Source organism: Mya arenaria, chromosome 9 (assembly GCF_026914265.1).
Source record: "Mya arenaria isolate MELC-2E11 chromosome 9, ASM2691426v1".
Taxonomy (NCBI): Eukaryota; Metazoa; Mollusca; class Bivalvia; order Myida; family Myidae; genus Mya; species Mya arenaria.
The window spans coordinates 62,666,550-62,686,638 of NC_069130.1; the positions used below are offsets into that span (position 1 = coordinate 62,666,550).

The 20,089-nt window shown below is 37.7% G+C and overlaps 1 protein-coding gene across 1 annotated transcript; it reads right to left on the bottom strand.

Annotated features, from left to right (window-relative positions):
- LOC128246252 (organic cation transporter protein-like) lies at window positions 1-16,431 on the bottom strand. Its single transcript, XM_052964444.1, has 11 exons — window positions 16,289-16,431; window positions 15,299-15,512; window positions 12,225-12,328; window positions 9,384-10,354; window positions 8,827-8,943; window positions 7,702-7,870; window positions 7,404-7,616; window positions 3,072-3,298; window positions 1,950-2,131; window positions 665-819; window positions 1-114 (listed from the first exon to the last, which is right to left on the bottom strand). The coding sequence occupies exons 1-11, from the start codon at window positions 16,429-16,431 to the stop codon at window positions 69-71; spliced, it is 2,541 nt and encodes an 846-aa protein (XP_052820404.1). The 3' UTR covers window positions 1-68.
- Between the last annotated feature and the right edge of the window lie 3,658 nt (window positions 16,432-20,089).

The window sequence follows — 20,089 nt, forward strand, 5'->3', positions numbered from 1 at the left end:
CTCGAATAACACGTAGTATTTGAGGAAGTGTTGTCTCTTGAATATTAGCGCATTCACAAACATGTTGGTTATACTAAAGAGGCCTTCTCTTTGGCATCATTGTTTTTCTCCTTCCTGAAAGAGTCAACAGTGGTAATATTTGTAGTTCAGCATGTGATCCCGTTATTCAGTTTGTTTCAGCCACCACGGGTTAAAGAAAAACAATGCAATGCGAAGATAACTCGTGCATGTTACCTCTTTTTAGCTGCATTCCATTTCTACATATATAAGAAACCCAACCATTTAACAAGCTTCAGCTCAAACGAACTAGCTGTATTTCTTACAAACCTGAACAAGTATATATCAAACGGATTCACACCTATACCAACATAGATGACGCAACGCCATTGGTTCAGGACTGGTCACGCGGTCAACCCTATATTTTTTCCATATTGGGTCACCAAATTTTATATCGTACCAAAAAGGCGTCTATTTTCCCATTCCAATGAATCTTATTATACCTTACCTAGGTTCATATCAAACAAACCCGATTGCAATTATAGTTCTCTGGCAAAATGGAGACAAAGCCCCAGTTTATATAAATCCCAAAATATAAGATATCGGACAATAGGTCCTACGCGGCATTTTTTTAAATTAGAAACATTATGGAAGAGGGTATACAAACTTGGTGCCGAAGTTGACTGCATCCTGTATGGTTTCCGGCAGAGGAACTCCGTTGGTTTCCGGCAAATAAAGGGACAGTAAACCGGCAACTACGGAGAGACCGCCAAACACAATCAGTGGTAGAGCTTGCCCAAATTTTCCCGGCACAAAACGACCCTGATTGTAATTTGTAAATTGATGAAACATTGTTAAAACATCACACGCAACAAACACGAATGACGCAACGCCATAGGTCAGGGCCTAGTCACCGTGTAACCGCATATTATTTATTCAATATTGGGTCACTCAATTATATCGTACCAAAATGACGACTTTTATCCGATTCCGATGAAAAAGTAGAACATTTTTCTTAACTTGCTCAATGTAAACAGGTCGTGGACGTGCTATATACGTTACTGTGTTAGTTGGTGACCCGATGTGGAATAAACATGGCAAAGCAAACCATATCTGGTGAACATCGTAACTTAAATTCGCGGTATGGAGTATATTGTCTCGTGTGTAAGATTTACCACTAGAAATTATGAAAAGGCAAAAATCTCTTCCGATCGTTATTATTAAATATGTTGTATAATACTTTGGCATTTAATTAGACATTTTCACTCGGAACTCGCGACCATTTTCCATCGAAAACAACCTAGGGTGTATGCCGGTAAATCAGTAGAAGTAGTTCGTAAACAAAATGCATTAATTAAATGCAGTGTTTTTTAACATGTATTGTGTATAACTGAGTTTAAATGGATTGTCATTGGAGTGTGTAATTGAATTAAAAAAAATATGATTCCCAAGAGTAAAGTAATTAAGTTTAACTGCTAAATTGAAATTACTACGCGATCTACTTACAGCGTAACTAAAGTTAAGATTTCTGACACTGATGGTGTAGGAATAGAAAATTTATCTATGTTCTAAGTCTTCATTTGAAGAAAAATGTTCCTTTCAGACGTAGCATAAATGACGTAATTTATCACGTGGTATACACACTAAGGTACAATGGTGTTTAATTAAGTGGAAACATAAGAACTTAAGTAGCATAATTAAGTCCTGAAGTCAATTTATAATAAATAACGTTTGTTAGGGGCAATATAGCGCATACATAGTGAATCACTAAGGAAGAGGAGGATTCATCTACACAAAAAGTGAGAAAAAAATAGCGGTTAGAATGAGGCTATGTCGGATCCGATTCCTGATGTAGCTAACAAAAGTTCTAGCTTTGGAAATTCAATATTAAACTATACTTGCTTTACAGCGAATAAAAACAATAGCAAAATGCGTTCTTTTATTAAACTCACAAGGTCTGTTATGTAGGGACAAATGACGCTTCCAAAACGTCCGACCATACAACTAGAACCGATCCCCGAGTTTCTGACCAGCGTGGGAAACAGTTCAGCTGTCCAGATATACACGATTGCAAATCCTGCAGATATTCCAAACTTCCCGATGTTTGAAAGGGCTATTGTCAGCCAATGCAAGGCTGTAAAAATATTTGACAAAACATGTAAGTGTTACATAGAGTGCACATAAGTCTTTTCTGTATGTAGTTTTGTCACTTGTAACGTAATTTTATAAGGTCATCATATAATTATTGTGTGGTGTCTTTTGAATAAAAGATGTACTTTAAACGCGTTAATTGTCGTGTCAATATTGCTGTCATTTTTTGTTCATGAAAAATATCTCTCAAAATGCATGCCACATAAAACTCTGGAGAAATCATGGGGGGGGGGGGGACAGCCTTTTATTTCTTAGGCTTAAAAGGTCTTTGTTTCCACTAACATCTCCAAAACAAATTGGGTAGGTAGGTAGGAAGACATTTTTTTGAAAACCGATTCTGTCCAAAACCGACATTTATCAGGGCATATCACTATTGTATAAAGTTTTAAACATTAAATAGTAAAATTTTAACATGTTCAGTTAAAAATGCACATTTTTTAGAAAATTACAAAAAAATCCACACTACGGCAAAAAAGTGTAGGGTCGGGAGGAAAATATAGAGTCGGCAAAAAGTGTAGGGTCGGGAGGAAAATATAGAGTCGGTAAAAAGGTGTAGGGTCGGGAGGAAAATCTAGAGTCGGCAAAAACGTGTAGGGTCGGCAGGAAAATAGAGTCGGCAAAAAAGTGTAGGGTCGGGAGGAAAATATAGTCGGCAAAAAAAGTGTAGGGTCGGGAGGAAAATATAGAGTCGGTAGTAGGGCCGGAGGAATATATAGAGTCGGCAAAAAGTGTAGGGTCGGGAGGAAAATATAGAGTCGGCAAAAAGTGTAGGGTCGGCAGGAACATATAGAGTCTGGAAAAAAGTGTAGGGTCGGCAGGTAAATACAGAGTCTGCAAAAAAGTGTAGACTCGGGAGGAAAATACAGAGTCGGTCGGGTTAGTGGAAACAAAAAAAAATTCGCCTTATGTACGCGTGTACCTACATGTTCCGCCATAAAGTGTGGAGAAAATTGTCAAAAGGCATGCGACGCCGCCGACAATCATGCTTCCAGAATGCAATGTCTTCCGACCCACTCTGTGCAAGGAAACGAGACATAGTAGGTACGCCGCCGTCTCCACGGCGCTGTTGATGGCAAAGTTGACGTAGATATTTCCACCCAGATTTCCAACGTTCAAGCCAAGACCGTAATAAACCATGTTAACCACGGCCCTGGAACAGTCGAGCTCTTCCTTTTACTCCCTAGTAAATGCTCAAGTTAAATATGACTATTTTTGACTTTATTTCACAGCAAAAAATATTTGTTGAGAATGTAGGTTGTATAATTTTAATTATATTTTAGTTACATCGTAATGAATAGACAGTATAGTATATAAGTTGATGCATACAAATATATACGTTGTAATTTTAATGTGTTATTATGTTTAACTCTCTTGACTTTATATCCAAATAAACTATTCCTATTCCTATTTAAAGCTGTTTTCTCACATATATAAAAGATTGATGACAAAAAAGTCAGATCGCAGATTTTCATATTTCAGTTCGAAAAATAATGTTTTATAGATAGATAGATAGATTTATTTCAGTAAGGAATGCACATACATGGACATTTAAAATAAACAAGATGTATAGTAAATAACATTATACATACATGATATTATCAATAGCCATGACAGGCACACCGAACCAAGGATGACACAAAAAAGAGAAGACTCTTATTTCCATTGTGGTCCTTTGTTTTGTTGGCATGGCATAGGGAGGCATTGCATATTTAAGTAATAATATAGCTGTAATCGAAATTGCACAAATATATTGAAAGTTAGTTTTTATGCATTAAAATAAATATTGCCATAGTTGTATCACAGTCACTTTACATAATTTAGTAACATAAAGTTATAGTTGAGAAAGTTATATATAACTATCACATTAAAGTATGAATATGACAGTATGTATTACTTATAAAATGCGAGGTTAAGTTAAAATAGTTCCTTTACTGAAAATCTTTGAATAAATAAATGAAAAAAAAGCTTTTTAATAGCGTAACTAATTATGCCAAATTATCTAAAAAAAGATTCTTTACTAGCAATTTAAAAACAGGTAATTTCTTAGTCTGTGCGATACAAGATGGCAACTTGTTCCATAAGGACATGCCAGAAAAGAAGAAGGACTTTAACCCAAAACAATTGACCTCTGGAACAGCATAAGCCCCTTTCTGGCATAACCTTGTCCTATGTGTGTGTACAGTATCTTGGGAGATAAAATTGTCTCCCATGTAGTCCGGGGCTATGCCATTTTTTATTCTAAAGACATGACCCAAGATAATCTGGTCTACACGTTTGTTGACAGGTAACCATTTGAGTAATTTAAAGTGTTCTGGGCCAATGTGAGACCTTGCATCAAGATCCAAAACAAACCTCATAAGTTTATTTTGTGTGGTTTGGAGCTTGGTTTTAAGTAACTTGGTCAGACCATGATACCACATAGAACAGGCATAATCAAAATGGCATTGAATTAAGGCCATGACAAGGAGTTTCTTGGTGTGTTTTGTAAGGTAAACTTTCTTTCGATATAGATATTTTAATCTTTCATTAGCCTTTTTTAATATCGAACGAGCCATAGAATCAAAAGATAGGGTCTGATCAATAGTTGCGCCAAGATATTTAACAGCAGAAGTTGGTTCAATAGTGGTACCATTACATGTTATATCAAGTGTTGAGTTTGACCTTATTTTATGTTTAGACCCAAATAAAATTGACTCAGTTTTGCCCAAATGAAGTGACAACTTATTATCAACCAACCATTGACTAACAAGATGCAGGTCATCTTTCAATGACGTTTCCACAGAAAACTTACATTTACCTGAAACAAGTATGCCAGAATCATCAGCGTATAACAAGAGCTTGTTTTTAACCACGGCTGACATATCGTTAACATAAATCAAAAATAAAAGAGGGCCTAGTATGGAACCCTGAGGAACTCCACATGTAATAGTAGAAGTAGTAGAATGTGTACTAGAGACATCAACTAGTTGCTTTCTATCTGAAAGATAGGATTCAAACCATCTTAAAATGTCATCACCAAGTCCTGCTGATCGAAGCTTCATAAGAAGGATTGAGTGATCGACTGTATCGAAAGCCTTTTGGAGGTCTAACAGAATCATACCTACTACGTGACCTTTGTCCATTTCCATCCTTATAAAATCTGTTAAATGAATTAGACATGTATCTGTTGAGTAGCCACTTCTAAACCCAGACTGAAATTTATACAATAACTTGTTTACTTTGTAGTATGATTCAACTTGGTCATATACATGTACAACCCTTTCATAAATCTTTGATACAATACTTAGAATAGAAACCGGGCGGTAGTTACCTACAGAAGTTTTGTCATTCTTTTTAAATATGGGAACTACTCTAGCGGATTTAAGATCATCTGGTACCACACCTTGAATAAGGGATAAATTTATGACATGAGCAAGAGGTTCGGCAATAATAGGAGCTCCATCTTTTAAAAAACGAGAAGACATACCATCTAAACCTGTTGCCTTATAAGCACTTAAGTGAGATAAATATTTTAAAATTTGATTTTCGGAAACTAATGAAAAAGAAAAGCTATTTAACAACACGCCTAAATTGGAATAAAATTTTGTCACAAAAGATTCTCCAAACTTATTTACACAAACTGGTAATTTTTCAACAAGGTTAGAGGCAACTGTGGTATAAAATGTGTTAAAAGAGTCGGCAATAGTTTTCTTATCAAAACAAATATCACCACCAATAGTAAGACAAATATAGGAACTTGAAGAAGATAACCCTTTCTTAGAAGGTAAGCCAAGATTTTTAAGAATAGACCACAGGGACTTTGAATCATTTTGTTTTCTTCCAGAGTCTCAGTGAAAAAGCTATTCTTGGATGAATTAATCAAATACTGTGTTTTGTTGCGTAATGCTTTAAAAGTACTATAATTTTCATCACTTCTGACTTTTTGATACTGTTCAAAAGCTGAGTCCCTCTGTTTTATTGCATTTAGGATATCAGAATTTATCCATGGATGCCACGATTAAACGGTTTAAGAAAAATGCATAAAACATCAATTTTTCAACTTGAATATAAATCTGCGATCTTATTTTTGTCAGCAGTCTAATACAAATGGTTTCCATGCATTTTCGCAAAATGTGTCTCGTTCCAAGACAAAAAAAGAAGAAGAAAAAGTTGTCAATCTGTTAGGGTGCAGCTTTCATGAACAAAACAAAAATAAAAGCATTTGCGGTGTGTACAAATAAAAATGTTCACGATATTTTTGCGTTTTAACCGGGTAATTTGTTGACACGTAGCTATAAATTGAGGAAATCCCATTGTAGGGACATATATGTTTATCTGTTCCCTCTTTCACTTCCTCACCAACGAAGTAATGCCTAACTTTTCAGTGGTGAATATAATACTTACTCTTCGAAAAAAAATAGTACTTCTTTGAAACTATAGTTGCCATCTTTATTCGAGAAGGAATATATCGATTCTTGGCCAGTTATCAGTTCAACCCAAAAACATTTCTACTTGAAAACAACAGTGTGGCATTTTGTACCCACGACAACATGGCATTTTGCACAAACGGCTGTGTGGCATTTTGTTCCCACGACAACGTGGCATTTTGCACCAACGGCAGTGTGACATTTTGTTCCCACGACAGCGTGGCATTTTGCACCAACGACAGTGTGGCATTTTGTTCCAAGGGCAGTGTAGCATTTTGTACCCACGGCAGTGTGGCATTTTGTACCCACGACAGTATGCCCATGGAAACGTGGCATTTTGTACCCACGGCATTGTGGCATTTTTTCCCCACGGCATCATGACATTTTATACCCACGGCATCCTGATATTTTATACAAAATGCATCGTTGCATTTTATACCCACGGCATCGTGGCATTTTATTCCCACGGCATCGTGGCATTTTATACCCACACCATCGTGGCATTTTTATACCCAAGATATCGTTGCATTTTATACAAAAGACATCGTGGCATTTTATACCAAAGGCATCCTGGCATTTTATACCCACAGCATCGTGGCATTTTATACCCAAGTCACCGTGGCATTTTACACCCAAGTCACCGTGGCATTTTATACACAAGGCATCGTGGCATTTTATACTAAAGGCAGCGTGGCATTTTATACCCAGGGTATCGTGGCATTTTATACCCAAGGTATAGTGGCATATTATACTTACGGCATCGGAGCATTTTATCCAAGTTGAAATGAAAAAAGGTTTAGCAAGTGTATGCACAATTGAAAAAATGAAACATTGACAAACAAAACTCACCAATTTAAGTAGATTATCAAGGTCCGAATAAGAAGTTTTGGAATTGTGAACATTTTGAAAACAGACATTGATTCGCCTGACTCCACACTATGTTCGTCGATGGCGTTCTCAGGGAGAGTGACCTGGTTCTTCTTCGCAATTTTCTGTATGATTTTATAAGCTTCTTTGTTCTTTCCTTTGGAGATCAGCCATCTAGGAGATTCTGGAATAAGCCTATATAGAGACCGTGAATCAATGAATTAAGCATTAACAGTGCATTATATATATACTATCATAAATTCAATATTCTTGTACATACCATATATAAAGGAATACCAGGATCATAGGAACCCCCGCAACAAGTGTAAGGTTGGTCGCGGAGCGGACAAAGTACGCCAAAAGACAGAGAATGAATAGGCCGACACACCAAAACAGCTCGACGATTATACCAGCCGCCACGCGGTATGAAGGACCGACCAGTTCCATCGCTGATATGAAAATCATACAAAAAACAACGTATAGATAAATGTTCACTGTAAGCATTTACATCGGAAAAATGCATGTATTTGAATTTAACGTTAATTAAAATTAATTGTAATTGTTTGCTTTCCGGTGATTTATTGAGATTTAACAGTGAAATAAAATTGATATTTCACTGATATTTTTTAGTGTTTCGAAAGTTTAGCCTGTTGTCATATCAAAATTTAACGTCAGTTCGAACACGAGCACCGATCGTTATATTTCACGATTGAAATTTTTTAGGTGAGACATATTGCGATCTTGAACTAAACCAATTATTTGTTATCTTATTAATATATAAATGATATAAAATGACAGGGAATTATAGTTTTCCAGAAGAAAAGAAACGCGCCAAATTGTATGAGAACGTTACATCGTTGACATTGTGTCCCGGCCATCTGCGCGCTGCAGTCAGATATGGAAGTAAGACCGGACTAAAATTTCAAAACAGTGCAACATCATTCGGAACTCCTCGGCCATTCTCCGAATAAGTGCAACATTTGAATTTGTTATTTGTCTGCTTGAAGCAATGACATATAATTTTTATTTCACGGATAAGTCTCTAATAAATTTATATCTAGAAAACACTGAAACAATAGCAATCCTCTCTATATCTGTAATTCACTGTGAAACGCCATATCTACATATAGATCACTAGCGGATCGTCCAAGTATTTCAATGTTGGAGAAAACAGTAATAAAATACGCCCAAAATGCACCATTTCGGACTAGATTATGTTAAAACTTTCTAGGGGGATTACCACCCCACTGGCAACACATTGAACGAAATAAATTTCGGTTCAGAAGGAGGGGCGCATATCAAAATGTTACGCCCCCTCTCACGTCGAATCTTGGATCCGCCCTGCGTAAAATATTTAGTATTTAGAAACCTCTTCAATTAGGGAAGACTTAAATTCGTGAGTTACCCATTGAAAACACAGGCAGAAATGTGTTCTGTCCAAACCCTGCCAGAAATCTTGATGCAGCCAACACTTGGTAGTTTGGAGCAAATGCCGTCCCAAACATCGCAGCAACTAACAGGGCTTCAGTACACAGAAATGCTCTTTTTCTACCAAACCTGTATAAATGCATAAATGCACATTTTACAACACACACAATGATGACGTGCTTCAGTTATGAGTTGTCCTTACAATAATGCTGTGTTTAAACTTGGCACGGTATTGAGTCCGCTCTGATTTTTATTGTAACAACATGTACTATTAACGGTTAATCTTTTTTCCCCTTTGAAAGAGTATATATCTTTATTGGTACTAAAACTGCAGTGGTTGATTTGTACTTAGTGATAATATGCAATGTGTTGAAAACTTGAAACAGATATCGCATTATGATTTTCAACTGAAATTTCATCACTTTCCATGAACCACGTTTCAAACAAAAATAAGATATCATATGAATTTCCAATAGAAATAAATTCCTTATAACTAATGCATGTTTTTATTTCATTAATAATCCAAAAACCAACATTGATGGCAATCTTTTCTCCGATGTCCTAGTCTGTTATCGGCGGCGTTTATCAGCAAACCCGTCGGCGTGGGTGTCGGCGTCGGCTGAGCTCTCGGTGCTGTCGTCTGTTGGGCCCTCGGTACATTCGTCGTCGCAACAGCAGGCTGGTTCACTGACGCGGCCAAGGTCATAGTGGTCGGCTGAGCTCTCGGTGCTGTCGTCCGTTGGGCCCCCGAGACAGCCGTCGTCGCAACAGCAGGCTGGTTCATCGACGCGGCCAGGGTCATAGTGGTCGGCTGAGCTTTCGGCTTTGTCGTTGGTTGAGTCCCCGAGACAGCCGTCGTCGCAGTCGTCAATGAGGCGGGCGTCTGAGTCCTCGACGCGGTCGTCGGCTGTGTCCTCGACATGCTCGTCGTCTGGGTCATCGGCACGGTCGTCGTCTGGGTCCTTGACAAGGTCACCGTCTGGGCCTTGACACGGTCGCCGTCTGGGTCCTCGGCACGGTCGTCATCTGGGTCCTTGACACGGTCACCGTCTGGGTCCTTTACACGGTCGTCGTCTGGGTCATCGGCACGGTCGTCGTCTGGGTCCTTGGCACGGTCACCGTCTGGGTCCTTTACACGGTCGTCGTCTGGGTCATCGGCACGGTCGTCGTCTGGGTCCTTGGCACAGTCACCGTCTAGGTCCTCGGCACGGACGTCGTCTAGGTCCTTGGCACAGTCACCGTCTAGGTCCTCGGCACGGACGTCGTCTGGGTCCTTAGCGCGGTCGTCGTCTGGGTCCTCGGCACGGACGTCGTCTGGGTCCTTAGCACGGTCGCCGTTTGGGTCCTCGGCACGGTCGTCCTCTCGGTCCTCGGCACGGTCTTCGACTGGGTCCTCGGCACGGTCGTCGGCTGGGTCTTCGGTACGGTCGTCGCCTGGGTCCTCGGCAAGGTCGTTGGCTGAATTCTCATACAGTCGTTGGCTGGTTCGTCGACGTACAAGACGGCTAGGACGTCGACAGCAGTAGGGGCCTATACGGCGGTTAAAACGTCAACGTATACGAAGGTTTGGGCATCGAAACAAATGCTGGTTGGATCGTCGAAAACATTGTTGACGTAACATACGGCTGGATTGTCGGGTTGGCTTGAGGCACAAATCACCGACTAATGTTGGAGTATGAGTAGGAATCAGAGTGGCGTCTCTGACTGTGAAGAGAATACTTAACTATTGGGTCTGATTCCGACGTAGGTTTATATTTAGTTTATTAACAATATGTAATTTGTTTTTTCCATCATCTCTAGCTTTCCGAGTACCGGGAACAGCTTGCGTCGACGCACGTTGACTTCCGGCGGATATTACATTAGGGCCCCTGTTGTTTTAACCTCCGTAGGGTATCTTTAACTTACATCAAAGAGTAAATGTCCGAAAAATTTCGCTGCAATTGGACAAGTTTTACCATATGTTAAGTCACCGGCACGGTGGGGTCTTTCTATGCGGACGTACGTTTTCGCTTACTCCATTTGTAAGATAGATTTACAAAAGCCCTACACTTGTGCCTCGCAGCCCCCCCCCCCCCCCCGAATTTGTTCTCCCGACGAATTGCGAGACGGTTGACCTGATGGCTGGCCGCCTGCTTTGTTCCCGGAAATGACGTCATGTTGGACATGCTGCTTTTACATTGATTCCCCAGGACCCCCGAGTTTTCCCCATAACTATCATTTATCTCGCATAGATCGACATTTAAGATCCATAACAGACTCATTGGTTAAATGAACGTGCTCTCGAAGTTTTTAACTGTGTTTTCAACACGTTTATTTTATTTGAGTTTTCTAATGTTTTAGTGCATATTTCATCGTATTGATCGCTCACAAATTGGTTGATTTTCTCAATGTGCGTGGTTTCGTACTACATGTTGGACAAACAAGCATTTGTACCTTGCACATTAACTTAAATTGTGCTACTCGCCTACTATTTTTGTGTACATATTATCCAAGCGATGCCTTATCTTTTGTGTACATTAGTCCGAGTTCGAATTCTGCCACAGTACTGGCGATGCCCCCCTGGGAACATTCATATGATATGATGGAGGTTTGCTGAGAATTCATCAGGGCAACAGGAGTCATTTGAGTCATTTGGTTAATAGAGTTGAATAACTGAACACTTGGTTGGATTGATTTGGTGACATATGCAATACCGACGAATTTTGTTGATTTCCCTGACCGGTACCTATTTTACGTTTCGCGTCGTAGTCCTCCACAGGCGAGCCACTGTGTCCCTGTTTCCTCTTTTTGGGTCACTTGGTCATCCGTATTCACAAAAAGTAAAAGTTCAGTTTAAGCCACACTATAACACCGAATATCGAGAACAAAACTCAGATTTTACATGATAGTTATTGGGATATATCCCGTAAATTACTAAAAATATGCAATTTTTCAGCAGCTTTAGTTTCGACCCCCATGCTAACTCATGCGCATATTATGTATATATTATTATTCAACACGTTGCTATGATTATTTGCTTGTATTCTAAATACAACCAAGTATATTAGGTTTGAGACTATAGGCCGTTTTTGCTGTGTGTGTTTTGTTTTAACGCTTGTGTTTCTCGTTAAGCGTCGTTCGGACACAGTTGTGTCTTAATTTGAGTGCATACATTTTATTCACTGAAATGTTTATGAATGATAAACCGCTCTTAATGCGGTCATAAGGTCGGTTACTATAAAGATTTAGTTACACTCAGTTAACGCAAACGTGGTTAGAATAGGTTCGTTGGATTAACCAATTTTAAAAGTTTATCAATTGCAACCAGCTTCCATGAATCTATTATATTCTAACATATTTATTTGTTAGAAGTGTTGGATAACTGTATTTACATACATGTCGGCGAATATTCCAACAAGCGCAGACCCAGCCAGCATTCCTGCCATAACCAGCATGTTCGCATTCGCTCTAGCAAGTTCTAAACCGCACACCAGGTTAAACTGAGGGAACAAATGGCAATTTTGTTTAGAAGATATCATCTTTCTGGAACTAAGTGAACAAATAACAATACATATCAGCACAGATGATTACAAACTATTCGACACAAAAGAGAGATAGCAGTATGACGGTAAAGTTGGAAGGTAGTTGGTAGTTGGTAGTTGGGAATTCGAATATTCAACTACTTACCAGTTGCCAGTTGGGGATTCGAATATTCAACTACCTGCTAGTTGCCAGTTGGGGATTCGATAAACACTGTTTTAATTCACTTTTATTCGTATATTCGCCAGTCGGATATTCGACCATTTCCAGTCGATTATTCGCGAATGTTCAACTGCAAACCAGTCAGTAGTTGGGGATTTAGTTTATGTCTTTATGTATGGTTTTAAAGGTCACATATGGGAAAATTAATCGTCAAATGTTTCTGTATACATGTACACATATGTTTCTTTGCGACAACCACTGTTTTAATTCACTTTTATTCGTATATTCGCCAGTCGGATATTCGTCCATTTCCAGTCGATTATTCGCGAATGTTCAACTGCAAACCAGTTAGTAGTTGGTGATTCAGATTATGTCTATATGTATGGTTTTAAAAGTCACATGTGGGAAAATTAATCGCCAAATGTTTCTTTATGCATCTACACATATGTATCTTTGCGACAAACACTGTATAAAATTACCTTTTCTCGTATATTTGCCAGTCGGATATTCGACCATTTCCAGTCGATTATTCGCGAATGTTCAACTGCAAACCAGTCAGTAGTTGGGGATTCAGATTATGTCTATATATATGGTTTTAAAGGTCACATATGGGAAAATTAATCGCCAAATGTTTCTTTATGCATGTACACATATGTATCTTTGCGACAAACACTGTTTTAATTTACTTTTATTCGTATATTCGCCAGTCGGATATTCGACCATTTCCAGTCGATTATTCGCGAATGTTCAACTACTAACAGGTCAGTAGTTGGGATTCAGATTTTGTCTATATATATGGTTTTAAAGGTCACATGTGGGAAAATTAATCGCCAAATGTTTCTTTATGCATGTACACATATGTATCTTTGCGACAAACACTGTATAAAATCACTTTTTCTCGTATATTTGACAGTCGGACATTCGACCATTTCCAGTCGATTATTCGCGAATATTCAACTGCTTACCATACCAGTCAGCAGTTGGAGATTCAGATTATGTCTATATATATGGTAGATGCATAAAGAAACATTTGGCGATTAATTTTCCTATATGTGACCTTTAAAACCATATATATAAACTTAATCTGAATCCCCAACTACTGACTGGTTTGCAGTTGAACATTCGCGAATAATCGACTGGAAATGGTCGAATAACCGACTGGCGAATATACGAATAAAAGTGAATTAAAACAGTGTTTTCGCAAAGATACATATGTGAACATGCATAAAGAAATATTGGCGATTATTTTTTTCCATATGTGACCTTTAAAACCATACATAAAGACATAATCTGAATCCCCAACTACTGACTGGTTTGCAGTTGAACATTCGCGAATAATCGACTGGAAATGGTCAAATATCCGACTGGCGAATATACGAATAAAAGTGAATTAAAACAGTGTTTGTCGCAAAGATACATATGTGTACATGCATAAAGAAACATTTGGCGATTAATTTTCCCATATGTGACCTTTAAAACCATACATATAGACATAATCTGAATCCCCAACTACTGACTGGTTTGCAGTTGAACATTCGCGAATAATCGACTGGAAATGGTCGAATATCCGACTGGCAAATATACGAGAAAAGGTAATTTTATACAGTGTTTGTCACAAAGATACACATATGTGTAGATGAATAAAGAAACATTTGGCGATTAATTTTCCCACATGTGACCTTTAAAACCATACATATAGACAAAATCTGAATCCCCAACTACTGACTGGTTTGCAGTTGAACATTCGCGAATAATCGACTGGAAATGGACGAATATCCGACTGACGAATATACAAATAAAAGTAAATTAAAACAGTGTTTGTCGCAAAGAAACATATGTGTACATGCATACATAAACATTTGGCGATTAATTTTCCCATATATGACCTTTAAAACCATACATAAAGACATAAACTGAATCCCCACTACTGACTGGTTTGCAGTTGAACATTCGCGAATAATCGACTGGAAATGGTCGAATATCCGACTGGCGAATATACGAATAAAAGTAAATAAAAACAGTGTTAACATATGTGTTCATGCATAAAGAAACATTAATTTGGGGATTAATTTTCCCATATGTGACCTTTAAAACCATACATAAAGACATAAACTGAATCCCCAACTACTGACTGGTTTGCAGTTGAACATTCGCGAATAATCGACTGGAAATGGTCGAATATCCGACTGGCGAATATACGAATAAAAGTAAATAAAAACAGTGTTAACAGATGTGTTCATGCATAAAGAAACATTAATTTGGGGATTAATTTTCCCATATGTGACGTTTAAAACCATACATAAAGACATAAACTGAATCCCCAACTACTGACTGGTTTGCAGTTGAACATTCGCGAATAATCGACTGGAAATGGTCGAATATCCGACTGGCGAATATACGAATAAAAGTGAATTAAAACAGTGTTTGTCGAATCCCCAACTGGCAACTAGCAGGTAGTTGAATATTTGAATACCCAACTGGCAACTGGTAAGTAGTTGATTATTCGAATTCCCAAATACCAACTTCCAACTACCTTCCAACTTTACCGTCATGATAGCAGTGAACAATTTACCAACTCTAGGTCCATGTAATATTAGCCCCATCCTAGACATAAACCTTGAAATACCATATGATTTTTATTCGGAAATATTATAACTATGTTTGGAATTGAGTCAGTTTTTAAAGTGATATTTTTCTTTGGAGTATATATTGTATACGACTGTAAGGTCATTTAAAATACAATCTGGTCTTATTATTGTGTGTTCTACCTTTGTAATAAAGGTGTCCTGGAACGTGGACTGGTCATAGACCCAGGAGTTGCATTCAATCTTGGTGTTGTTTTCTCCAGGTGAGTAAACGTGGCACGTGTCATACGAGTTTGAATTAACTTCTTCCGACATTGGTATTGTTTGATTAATTTGGTAAGCGTGCCATTTTCCCTGGAGTTCAAAGGTATCATTTCCAAGACCTGGGATCTGACATCTGCAAAGATTGAGCAACAATTTCTCAATTAATTAATATATAATAATTATAGGTCAAATTTTAAGAAATATAACCTAAAATACAATACATCGTACGCAACGTTTAACATAGGGGAGGACGTAATTTCGTTTCATGCAAACATTAAGTCAGAAAATTGTTTCATGGCAAACAAAATGGCGGATTTAGAATGAAAAGTACCGATTTAGGTACCAACTTTTGCCTGGTAAGTGGACTTTTTTCTTTAAATTCTGAAAAATGTATGCGTCCAGTATGTGGCGAAAAACATATTCTTCCATCGACATCTTAGTTTGGTATCATAACATTAAAGATAAAAAAAGTTATTGAACAGATCGTGGCTGAGGAGGCAATGTTAACAAATAAACGTGTTGATTTTATCCATAATTTTTCGAATTTTCTCGACAAATATGGCATATCTGCGCATGTTGTAACTGTGCTTTCATGTATATATTCCTATTTTCCAAACTTCATGGTTATTACTCGACTGTACAGGTTTCCTGGTCGATTTTTTTGTTCCTTAACTCCCATTTTGTTTATTGCAAGCAAATTACCCACATTTTGGTGAAATGCAAACCAACTTCTGCACAATTGTTTAGCCTTGAGAGGATACGTTTTTAATTGTTGGAATCGCTAATGATCAAGAGTCTTTCAGTTTGGTATGTGATGTGTATCATTTATAAAGTCAACGACTTTGTCACTTCAGGAATGGACTTGAACTGCACCATGGGCCGATTTAAAAGGCGATAAAAAAGTCCTACCTGAAGTCTGGCAGTGCCAACGTAAACACCACGATCATCACATTGAATGCATTGAATATTACTGGAAAGCATATTATGCAATATAGGATCTTTTGGTATCTTCCGAATTCGCCGAGAAGGATTGTTATGTCGTCAAATTTCATTGTATCTGATGACCGTGAAATAGCTTAATTTGCTTCCTTTGTGCACCTTCAATATGTTTACACTCACGCGGGAAAAAAGTGTGCTGAAACGAATCCAATATCTCTTTTAAGCGAATTAATTCCGTTTTTTCTCAACACATAGTTGATACAAGAAACATTTTTTTTCAATATCACAGTACCTGTACTCTAATCAATTTTCAAAAAATATTGGATATAGGGATGAAAGTGTTGTTCCCTTCTGTCAAATCATCGCACTTATAAAGTTGGCAAAAATGTTTGACATGTCGCTGCATATAATTAATGTAGTGTCCAAGGTCGATGTAATAATTAAAGTCATTGCTCGGGTCACCCTCGTATGGATGTCTACATATACATATCACAAGCTTTGCATGAAGATAGGGCATTTATTAATGTCACAAAAGTGATTAAATAACGAAATATCGTAAAATGAAACATAACAGTAAATAGAATGTGTAAAATAACATTTCCCGAAATACGTATCTGGGTAAACATTTTACCGAAATACATATCTGGATTAACATTTCACCGATATACATTTATGGGTAAACATTTTACCGAAATACATATCTGTGTAAACATTTTACCGAAATACATATCTGGGTAAACATTTTACCGAAATACATATCTGGGTTAACATTTTACCGAAATACATATCTGGGCAGACCAATCCGTCAAACATGTGATCTTTTTTTAGAAAAGGCCTGTCAAAACTTGTTATTATTTTTTTTTTTAAAGAAATAAGCTACTGGTAAGGCAATGTGAAAAAAAAAAACATGGTAGAAAATAATCTGTTTTACTATTAAAGAAAAACATAATGAAACGAAAACAGTCAGATCGGCTCATTCCTCGACCTTTTAAACCGACAGATAATGAATCGTAAGGTGGTGGTGGTGGTGTTTTTTTTTTGTGAAAACGTATGACAAATTGACGAGGCTTTCGCCCACGCTAATTCTTTATTAGTAATGGCTACCAGGTACCACGATTGGCTGTTTAGTGTCACGTGAGATAGATGCTCGAATGTGATTGGCTGAGGCAATAATATTTGCAGAAGTTAATTTCTGACATGGCTGAACACCGTCTCCGTGGCCTTGTGGTTAAGCGTCCGCCTACGGAGCGGGAGGTCGTGGGTTCGATCCCGGGCCGCGTCATACCGAAAGACGTTAAAAGCTGGTACAAGTAGCTCCCTTGCCTGGCGCTTGGCATTTAAAGGGTAGTGCTTGGGAAAGTGGTGTACTCAGTACTGGTTCTACCCAGGAAAGTTGTATCCCGTGTATCGGTGCTTTACACCGAGCACGTTAAAGAACCAAGAGGTCTCTTCGCAAAGAGCTAGGGTATCGCACCCGGATTTCTTGTATCTCACTCTGTTTCTTCAAGTCTTCCAATGTCTGGATTTGACTGCGAATTGCTGTCACTTCTATCTCATGTCACTTATGGCATTTAAACACAATTTAAGTCGTGATGGCGTCACGGCGGGGTCAAGCCATAATGCAGCCAATGGGCGCGGGCAGACCTTGATAAACTCAAATAAACAAACAAACGACATGGCTGAACACCACTAACATTTAACATAAAATTCCATTTATGTATTGTTCGAGGTCGGGGTAATAAGTCATGGCTCGGGTCAAACTAATATTGATGAAGGGAATTAATAATACAAGTTCTGAATGAAAATAGGGCATTTATCAATGCCACAAAAGTGATTAAATAACGAAATATCGTTAAATGAAACATAACGGTCAATATCACAATAATAGTATAATAACGTTTCTCGAAAACATATGTGGGTGGGCCAATCCGCCACTAGGTGAATTAATAAACTAAGATAATGTTTAAAGTATTCCCATGCATTTTCTTTTATTCTATTAAAGCTATTACAAGCGTTCTAACTACCAACCGTAAGATATATTTATGCAGGGTATGTCTAACAAGATGAATGAATTCTACATTTTACTCGGATTCATACAAGCTATACAACCCATTGTTTTCAAACGTTTAAAACTATAAGCAAAATAAACTATGTTAAACAAGTAACATTAAATTATGTTGGCTCTTCCGTTGTTTGTGGACCGATTTTGCAGATCTTTGTTAAAGTTAACGACACCCTTGATAACTTCTAAAAGTGAAATATGTGATGATGTGCTAATGTATTAAAAAACAAGTGCAGTTGTCTCAAGCCTTGTACGGAACACTGCAGATCACAAATGGAACCATATAAAACCTTCGAAAGTAGTAAGGATTAAACAAGTTAACATCGATGACTTTAACAACGCTCTGGACAATCGGCCCATTGTCATCGTATCTACTTTTAGTACTTAACTATTGGCTTCAAAACTTTTAATGCTGGTTTACATCATTTGCTTTATGTTTAAAAAGAAAACAAAATATAACTCAAATCATTTACCATGTATTTTAATTCTCTTTGTAGATTATTATAAAGATAATGGTAAAGGGCACATTCATGGGCATTTGCCACATCCACGTTACAGCTCCGGTTTCAACCAGCTATAATCGGTCTACCTTTAAAACGAAAATCTGGAACGTATTCCAATTAGACATTCATTCAAGTAATAAGATAACACTCTTCAAAACTGTTTGATTATAATTTATATGAATTCGTATGGGCGCTGTATTGTCCAAACGAGTGCTTGTGCATGCGCAATTGCCAAAATGCATGCTTTATCTTGATGTCAATTATAGGTCTGTATGTTAATAGGTTATTATTACCATAACCGTAAATATTAAACCGTCCTTCAGCCAACCGTATTAGTGACATTTGCTCTGTAAGTACAAAGGTTAGGTGCAAGGTTAAGTCAAAGCCAATGTACATGTTACAGGGTGACATTAAAGCCAAGATACGGTGTCCCTTTAATCCTCATTAAAACCCTTACAATTCATATATGTAACTGTTTTGTTTAAATTAATACATTGTTGACATCGGGTTAGATGAACCAACTACAGAAAACTTTACTTTTATCGCACTCGTTTTAAAAAAGAAAAGACATTTCCTGCATGCATGATTGAGATTTCTCTATGCACGCCCCCCCCCCCCCCCCCCCTAAAATCCTTCAAGTGAAATTTACTTTTTTATGTTAATACTGGAGAAATAGACTAGAATTGTTAAAATTTTCACGGGGAACACCCCCAATTCCACTGCCAACATTTTTTACTTTCTAAATTTTCTGTTCTGAGAATAGGACGAATGACAAAAGGTTGTTTCCCCTGAGCTATGCCCGTCAGTTTGGCCAATATCTTCAAGGACACTAACTGTAAGAACTAAAGAGTTTGAAGAATATACAAAGATAAACATTGATGAACATTCAGTAAATAACAACAACATTGTTTTGCTTATACATTTTTTTCAGGAACAGCACTTGACTGGAATAAACTAAATGACAACCTAGTGCATGAGCTCTGAATCAGTGGACATCATTCAAACACTCAGTATCAATAAGTGATTAAGCTTATGTTTAATTACTTATAAATGCATAAGTGTATTGTATTTTGGAATATAGTTTCGGTATATAACGTGTTTTAATATTTGATTGTCATTTTTAATAAAATGTACCAAACCTTTTGAACATACACCGTTTTGCTCATGTCCGTTTTCAAGAATCCTGACGCCGTTTTGACTACATCA

Bases quoted from the DNA above. Each gene is read 5' to 3' on its own strand.
- LOC128246252 (XM_052964444.1), bottom strand. From the start codon at position 16,431: ATGAAATTTGACGACATAACAATCCTTCTCGGCGAATTCGGAAGATAC. The intron at 3,299-7,403 runs GTGAGTTTTGTT...CGACTGTTCCAG, and splicing joins TTGATAATCTACTTAAATTG to GGCCGTGGTTAACATGGTTT. The intron at 2,132-3,071 runs GTAGGTACACGC...ATATTTTTACAG, and splicing joins CACACTTTATGGCGGAACAT to CCTTGCATTGGCTGACAATA.